Raw genomic sequence first — 9219 nt, forward strand, 5'->3', positions numbered from 1 at the left:
CCAGTGACGGGCACACTACGCGCAAATGCCCACTACCAGATCCAGATGACCCACCTCGTCAAGCCAACACCCTTTCCAAAGCCCCTGGAGGGGCCAGTTATTAATAGCCCTGCCCTGAACTTAGCCCCCTTGCCTCCAACCATCCCCACCCCTTCCACAGCCCTCCTGCCCGGCGCCCTTAAGCCTCTGGACACAGGCATGGGGTGATAACCAGCCGACAAACAGTTACTCGGCCGCTCGAGTGGACGTCTTCATAAACGGACATGTTCCTGGTGTCTCCATTTACCCCAGGAATGCCGGGGCCCGGGATGTTTGTGCTCAGAGGGTTATTTTGAGCCTGAGTAAATAGTGCCATGGGAATGGGGCGCATCAGTCATCGGCACAGAGCTGGTTGGGTTAATTGGTCAGGGTCAAGGCCGTTCATCAGCTTTGTCCAGTGGAAATACGGCGGTATGCCACGCATCGTTGACATCATCGATAGAGTCATCTGGAAAAGAGTGGCGCCAGTTTGCTGCGGTTTGATATCGGGGTTGGTGTGAGACGTTTACTGTCACTCAGGTTTTACTGGGATGTGTCCAGAGTTAGACTGGAGTTTTGCAATAGTCAGGTTTCACCTGACTCTTTTTATCTTGACCTGTCACCTGATGGCTCTATTTCTCTCTCAGCCTGCTGTCAGCCACTGATCTGAAGACTGCCTCCAAACACACACACACACACACACACACACACACAAACTAAGCACTACACACTAACACAACCATCAGGAAAGACAAAGAAAGAAAGAAAACGTTCCTTGACAACTGAGACAACGCTCTTTGATCAGGGTACGAATGCAAAGTCTCCATTAAAGCTACTGCCAAACTGTACTGGATTCTGCTGCAGCACAGAAAGTAAAGACCAACCAGGCCAAGATTTCTTAAACTTGTCTTGAGAATGTGAATGTCAGTCATAATATGTATTCCCACTTTGGGATGAAAGATTACCTTGCTGTGCCTCCCAGATCGCTGTTCGGCTCCAGCCAGGGTCCTTTTCTCATCCGAGATATATGAGGCCACCAGTAAGTGGTTCACTGGTTCAGCGAGCTAATCTATGAAAGCCCCTTCAAATGAGCACTAAGAAATCTTTGAGTTTTAATAAGCTGTGCCTCTCTCTGTGGTCTTTTATTCGATGTGAGGTGCTTATCTCCCCCTTATCGGACGGACTGAGGCTCCATTATGAAGCCGCAGAGCCGGAGAGTGGAAAGAGGGGAAAGTAATCCTTCCTACAGGGACAGGCTCCAGCGTCATACCCACAGACTTCATAATTACGGCATATAGAGAAGATAATGTATGGGGAGTCGCTGCCAGGACTGTGCAATGCGAGAGAAAAAAAAGTATGTCTCTCTCAATCTCTCTGTTTTGCTCAGTGAATATGTGCTCTGTACAGTCGGTGATTATGTGTGTTTGTGTGTGTGTGTGTGTGTGTGTGTGTGTGTGTGTGTGTGCGTGTGCGTGCGTGCGTGTTCACATGCATGTGTCTCTGTGTGTGTGTATGTGTGTGTGTGTGTGTGTGTGCGCCTCTGAGCCTGGTGCATTATCCCTGAGAGCTCTTGAAGAGGGTGATGTGCTGGTGCATTGATGTAATAGAGTGGTGGAATGATGGACTGACAGATTCTTCACACAAAATGGAAAATGAGCCCCAGCACTATCAGCTCTCCGAGTGGACACCTCTAACAGTACCTCAAACCATCACACACCAGTGTGTGTGTGTGTGTGTGTGAGAGAGAGAGATAGAGAGAGAGAGGAGAAATGCAGCGGTGATCAGACCTGTGCTATTAATAATCTCTCTCTCTCACTCACTTTCTCAAACATATCAGAAAGTTTGCACATGCACAAGGTAACACACACAAACACTTGCTCCATCCTGTCATTCAAGTCGATTCACATTCATCTTACCCATAAAAGAAGAAAGCCACACAGACACACACACATATTTGCGTATGACCTCTGAACACATTAACAGAGCATATAGCTTTCAGGCCAGAGCAGCTAACATCAGTTTCCCTCTAATGTCCATTTGGAGGAAAATGGCCCGTCGATACAGTGATTATACGTGATGAGTCTATCAACCCGTGAGCCAGTCTGCGCATCCTGACAGCTGTGACCTTCACAATGTGATTGCTGTAGCAGGCCTGCACACTTATTTGTGACTAGCTATTGACTAATAGTGTGGCCTAAGGGCACGTACGTACACACGCACACACACACACACACACACACACACACACACACACACACACACACACACACACACACACACACACACACACACACACACACACACACACACACACAGAAGCACAAATGTGCACATAAATGCACGTGTGCACACACAGAAACAATATGTACAAACTATACATTCAAGCCATTTGCATGTATAAACAAAGATAAACCAGACTGCTGGTTGCATTTTTAACAATTTGGGTTGGATTAAAAAGTGTATACTTACATATAAGATTCAATGAGGGACCATAGTATGAATATGCAATAAGGAAAGGAATACTTTTTCATTACTTTGCACAATGCTGTATTTTGCAAGGCCTCCCATATCAGTGCAACTCATACTTTAAACTTAAACCGATTATGGAAACTGTGAAAGGATGATATTTCAGCAGTTTAGGGGTCAAATGGGGAAACACATACAAAAATCGTGATCTCCATCAGGTCTTCCTGGGGATTATGGAATGACCTTGCACTCAGAAGAGAATGTTTGTATGTTTAAACAATGGCTGGTAATGGTTGTCAGACTCTGTTTGCCACAATATCAACAATGCGATCTTGTCTAGCCGAATAAAACCACTGACAGGGGTTACAGCTCCTGACAATGCCGGTAACTGACTCCAGCTGCATGTCACATTTAGAATGCACCGTAGTATGAGTAATGATTCAGGATATCACACACGCCCACGACACACATACACACACACACATGCACACACACACGCCCACACACACACACCAGCACTTCACCTTCATTTGTTCAGATAATGAGCCTGTTAAGCTCAACACAGACAGCGCTTCATTTGCATAATTTTTGCATAAGATATGCGGAGCACACTCTCGGGAGTTCGTGTGCTGTGTACAGAACGTTTCAGCTTTTGGAAAGATGACACAAATATTGATTTTCACCTCCCCCAGCGGACCTATTAGTGTCTGTTCAGGCTTCGCTAACAAGGCTCCCAGCAAGTCAATCCCTCCATTAAAACTGAAGCAAGGCAGGGAGAAAATAGAACAGTCAATACAGTATGAGCCATGGTCTGTTTCATCTTGTTGTTATGTTTCCCTAATAGGATAGCCATCCGATGTTGGAGGCGAGTTGAAAAAGCACAGCTTCCTGTTGTTTTATTAGCCATAGGTGTTCCTGTTTGTTTTGTGGGACTCGGAGACTCTCTGCCAGAACTGTGAGAGAGGAGAAAGTTTGAACTTTTTTGGGGTGCATCCCACAGATCTAATGAAATAATCATTTCAGGCTCACCATCACCACCTCTCACCGCCCCTTTTTTTTCACTCAGGAACCCGTCTTTCATTTCACCTTCTCTTTGTCTTCACTTCACAGTCATCTACAAAGAAGAAAAATGAAAAGCGAGCAGAAAAAAACCCCAAAACGCTTAAGCATCTAAATGAGACGCGCTCTGTCTCTCCAAGCTGTTCCCAAGCAGACATGATCCAACGGCTGGGATGTCGTTCAGCCATTTGCACCCATCCATCCATCACTGCGGCCATTATCATAAAGCTGCATAGCGCCAGTGTTGGCCTGCCTGCCGCTCGCGCCAGGCTGCCCAGCGTAGGCACTCACTGGGACGGATGCTGGCACGGAGACGGCATTACCCTTCATGCTTTCCTGAGTATGAAATGACTTTTTTGTGTCATGTCTGCTTTGAATTGCCAAATGAAAGCCTTCACTTTTTAAAGAGAAACACACACACACACACACACACATACACCTGAGTGCCGTGTCAGAGCCCATGCCAGCCATGCTGAAACGACAAACTGCATTTTATGAGATATCTGCCTTACAAATGACTATACTTAAGGTGTGTTTCTTTTATGGTGGAAAACCACCTGTCTGAAACACACAGACCCGCCAGAGACATCAAAGCCATTTTGGTAAAAATCGTTTACATTTTTATATGTGAGTTGTGCATTTAGTCATTTACAAGACATTCCCCAGCCACTTAGAGTAGTTGCTGTGAATGCACACATTGATGTATTGGCTCCAGGCGAACCATACCACTGACACTGGCATTGCCTCCAGCACGTTCTACAAAAAATACCATAATTTTCCAATGACTGACAGGCACATTTAATATTTTCCTGGCCCAATTCCTTGTTGTATGTCAGCTTGTTATTCTTAGTTGCTGTAACCACAGGTTAGAAGTAAACAAGGTTATATTGTACAACGTACAGATCATACTTGATTAGTCTCTTTTTAGACAACACAGACAGTGGGGGCTTTTGTTAATCTGCCTATGAATCAAAAATTGGCCAAATGAAATTTGGAAAAACATAAATAAAAAGTGAACTCACTGAATACACAGCTTTTGTGCATCTGTGTACATTTATATGATGGAGCTGGTATTTGGTAAGATTATGAGCTGTCAGACCGTCAGATATTAAAGAGCGAACCTATCGGAGAGAGACCAGGTGTTTTTTGTTGCGCTGGGAGAGCACAATAGTGCGTCAGTAACCATAGTCCAGCGCAGATGTAGCAGGTTTTAGCATGACTCTCTAAAGTCAATGGAAAAAGTGCTTCTGTTGCTTAGACAAAAAGCCATGCTCATTTTGTGAGTTTGAGCATTAACCTGTGACACATAAGTGTAGTTCTTCACCAGAAAGGCCATTTTTACAGCTTGTTGGACAGCAACACTTTAAGCATGGGTCAAAAGTGTGCTGTGAATTGTGGGTAATTGCAGGCAGCGAGGAGTGAGCGACTGAGGGAAAGAGAGCACAGCCGGTTTGGAGTGAGGCAGTGATGAGACGAGGGAGTCGGACCCAGGCGCAGATTTTGGCATAGGGGCGCACAGGTTGCAGCCTGCACCGTTCAGCTTAGGTGTCTGTGAGACGTCTGGTCGTCTGTGGGCTCAGGTTCAGCGGCGGGGTAGACTAACGGGCATCAGGCGGCACTTCAAACGCAACTACCATCTGCTTCAGATTACTGCAACCAAAGCAGCATGCACTCACCCGGTGGAGAGAGAGAGCGAGAGAGAGAGAGAGAGAGAGAGAGAGCAGGCGAAAGAGAGATGGTGAGAGAGGTTACTCATATGCCTGTGTAAATCACTATGACTGTTACAGGCTCACGTAAGGCTTCACAGAGATCAGACCTGCCAGCAGGAGACCTTGTGACACGTCAGACTACTGTAGTGTAATTCATACGTGGACGTCGCTGCATTCTACACTTGTTTGGGTGTTTGCAGATTTATACAGACATGCCATTTATACGAGCTGGGCATTTGCAAGGTAAAAAGAAACCAAACATAGAGTTTATTAAAGATAAACAGCTACTCTTTATCAAAGAAAAAAAAAACTACTGAGCTATCTCTTTGGCTACTGCTGCCTCTGATTTATGATTAGCTAGACACTTCAGCAAAGTTTAAAAGGAAACATATGTTTAATCTCAAACACCATTAAAGTGTGACAAATGTACAGTGTGACAGTACTGACGCCTTCTTCAAGACTTTTCCACAATCTCTGTCTGTAGAGGGACCTCCATGTCAGGATCCACAGAGACGACACCGTCTTACTGTTTGGGATGAATTCATGAAATATAAATTCAAGATGGTCTTTAGCCTCACCAGTAAATGCTCATGACAGCAGTATTTAAACTGCCACTTCCTCCTCTGCACTTGGCTTTATCACATTTTTGTCAGTGTCTGTGTTGTGGTTGGAGAAAGCAAATACAATGCAGCCCTGTTCTAATTCCAGCATTTTCTATCTTGTCTCATCCCTATTTCACATCAATACCATCACTTTGTCTCCGATTTAATCCCTTTGCAATGTCAAAGGAAGAGGGAAATGTAAGAACACTCAGACCAAGTCCAACACTTTGCTTTCATGGTGAACTGCACTCTTTGCTCTTGCCCAAATCATTCTCCCATTATCTATTCAAGTTTGTGTGAACTTGTTAGTTCTGCTTGCTCTCTTTTTGTCTCTGGGCTGCAAGGCCTCAGTTGAAGATGTGTCATCTCATCGTTGAGGGAGACAGTCATTCGTCAGCTGGAGACCCATTTTAAGGAAATGAGTTGCTCCGAAAGGCTTCGCAGCCGAAGACAGGCCTGAAATCTAGCTCATCAGGGGTCTGACCCACGAACAAAAGCCGTCCAAGCCCCGCTAAACATCTCGCCTCGCACCGTGGAGTGCTGCTTTGCATTACAAAAGCCACTCAGGACGGCGTCATTTCACTGTGAATATGGTCCTCAATCTAATGGAGAAAATGGAGCACACGTTGGATGATGCAATATTACCCTAAGTGGAAAATACTTTTAGCTTCCAAAGAAAAGTCTCGAAATCCCATTACACGCTATCAACAGTCCAACGATAGATACTTTTTGGTGACAGAGAAAAAGGAACAAAAGGACAATTTAAGCGAAAAAGGCTTTGGGGTCTTTTCTCTCTGCAGTCTGTACGACAGTTTAACTTTCATTCTGCGCCTGTCTCTTATGTCTCAGAAATTTGGCAAGGCCTACAGTGAGAGAGAGAGAGAGAGAGAGAGAGAGAGTGAATGTGTGTGTGTTGCTTAAAAGTAAGTACATGGAGAGCTGGAGACAGACAAATGTAAACAGATATATGAAAGCCAACAAATCCTTGTGCTTGAAAGGTTTCGGGGGACCACTGGTTGGAGCCTCTCAAGAACCAAGAGTAAACCAATATGCAAAATGTATTAGTGGAACCTCATAATCTGATGTATAGCTCCCACATTATGCATAAGTGTGTGTGTTGTAGTATATTTATCAAAGTACCATCATGTGTGTGTGTGTGTGTGTGTGTGTGTGTGTGTGTGTGTGTGTGTGTGTGTGTGTGTACTTTGAGTGTGTGAGAGAGAAGAGAAGAATAAAGTCTCTCTGTACGTGCAGAATGAGGATAACACAGGGCAGACCAAAATCAAAATGACAAAAAATGTGCAGAAAGTCTCTGTTCAAATTGTAATTTACAGCACAGAAAATCACATTCATCGCTTTCCCCCTCAATTAAAGAGAAGGTCAGTATCCTTATTGAGCCTCGGCCAAAAGCATTCATACAGTAGGTAAAATATGGCCCCTCTGCAGCGGTCTGTTGGGCTCATATGAAGAGTTCCAGATGCACAATGAAGCTCTCTGGGTCCCTTTGGAGGGACAGTGTGTAACTGTTGTACCATAACTAAATGTGTGCTGACATATAACATGCAGCTAAATTACCGCTCGCATCCAGCAAGTAATCAAAAGAAAATAGAAACTTTTAAAATAGCGATGACTCAGTAAATCCTGGGGGGAACCACCTTGCATTAAGCATAGAAATGAAAATTTAAAAAGGCCACATTTATAGACATAATGCTATTTAAGATATAATCCAATAAGCTCAGCCCCGAATAGACAAACAAAATCTGCCTGAACAAATCTGTCGAACACACTTTTGAAATATCCAAGCACCTCCAGCGGACTCCACCCAGTCTCACCTGCTACCTAGCCCAGTGCCAGCTGCCCCACCACGCTGCATTTACCTGCGTAAACATGACGCTTCCAGCTCCTGCTGAGCCATTGTTGTTGCTCTGTGCTGTTTATTCAGCTGTGCTTTGGAGTCTTATATAACTTTCTCCCAAATTCCGGCACACAAAGAGACTTACAACCAATTAGCATTTTGCTTGGAGAGATTTCCTGGAGACTTTCCACATCACAGTAGAATGGAGCTTTGTGCGTGGTGGGCATGGTTGGGAAAAAATGTGGGTAATTCAATTTTTCTTATCTTCATCAGCTGATGTTATTACAGAAAGTGAGAGAGAGAGAGACAGAAAAAGGACATTAAAGAAAGGGGGATTCTATAAAAGAACCAAAATCAGTGGGGTCTCATTAATATCGCCTCTCTGAAAGTGAGTATATTAATGTCACAGTTGTGGTCATCAGAAAATCTCCCTTGATAAGCTTCAATCATGCACATTAATTCATATCTCGCTCAATCACATACATTTCAACAAATCCTCCCTCAATGATTGGGTGGATACTAAAGAGAAGCCAGTGTACGCCGGTGGAGAGTTAATAGCGTTATAGTGTTAAAGTTCTGTTCTGTTTTGTTTTGTTTTGTTTTTTTCTCAGAGGGTTGTCTGTGTGTCTCGGGGGTTGGTAGGGGGGCTTTTGGCACTTGGTATGCCCCTGAGGAGATCAAAGATCTTGCTGAAATGCCCCTACTGTGACAGCAGAGGCACGTCTTTCTCAGCTGAGAGTGCTCGGACCCTCCGACTGTCTCGGTGCAAACACATAAATACCTCGCATTTCAGGCCGCCTTTCGCACATTTCCACATCTGGCCACATTTAAATGCTCTACAGATCAAGAATTTGGACTAAACTGAGGGACATGGTTTTTAAACTCCAAGGGTTTGATCTAATGCCCAGTCGTTGGGGAGCCTGTCAAATAGATCTCCCTCAAAATGTAAGCAGTGTAATATCAAACATATCAAACATGTACATGCTTCTCAATGAAACTGGTGTATATTAATATTTGATGAAAAACATTTTTAGCCATTTGTGATAAAGCATATAATGTCAAATATCATGTTTAACAACACTTGTCATTTTCTCAGATAAAGTTAGAGGGCCTCTTACCATCAAAAGAGAGTTTGTCAAGTCTCCTGGAGTGACAGCAGCAACACCTCTAAAGTGAGAAGCAGGGGAATCCCAGCTGCCTTCTTTTGACCCAACCCGAGAGCCATTAGAGTTTGTCATGAGATCTGATGGTGTCTCCACTGGTTTCACTGTTTCCCACTTTCTGTAGGGAGTATGAGATTACTCGGACTGATACTGACCGTGCAAACCATTCACAGCCAGCAGCCAAAGCACAGTCTCTCTTTATGAGTCTCTTGTGCCTTAACAATAGACCATGTGTGTCTCTATATTCAAGCAGATTAAGTACTTTTTTCACTGGCAAGGACACTTTTAAGTCACACTACCCAAAGCCAAAAAAGGCCACAGTGGCAAAGGAAAACAGCAAGCTCAAC

General features: G+C 44.3%; 1 protein-coding gene across 1 annotated transcript in view; it reads right to left on the reverse strand.

Moving 5' to 3' along the window:
* The window catches only part of sema3ab (sema domain, immunoglobulin domain (Ig), short basic domain, secreted, (semaphorin) 3Ab), an 87242-nt gene extending 78363 nt beyond the window's left edge, over window positions 1-8879 (reverse strand). Inside the window, exon 1 of the mRNA XM_048256999.1 lies at window positions 8828-8879. Coding sequence (XP_048112956.1) covers window positions 8828-8830 — 3 coding nt within the window. The 5' untranslated portion in view covers window positions 8831-8879. The remainder of the gene's footprint in view (window positions 1-8827) is intronic.
* Between the last annotated feature and the right edge of the window lie 340 nt (window positions 8880-9219).

The sequence above is a fragment of the Alosa alosa genome, chromosome 11 (assembly GCF_017589495.1).
Source record: "Alosa alosa isolate M-15738 ecotype Scorff River chromosome 11, AALO_Geno_1.1, whole genome shotgun sequence".
NCBI classification, from domain to species: Eukaryota; Metazoa; Chordata; class Actinopteri; order Clupeiformes; family Clupeidae; genus Alosa; species Alosa alosa.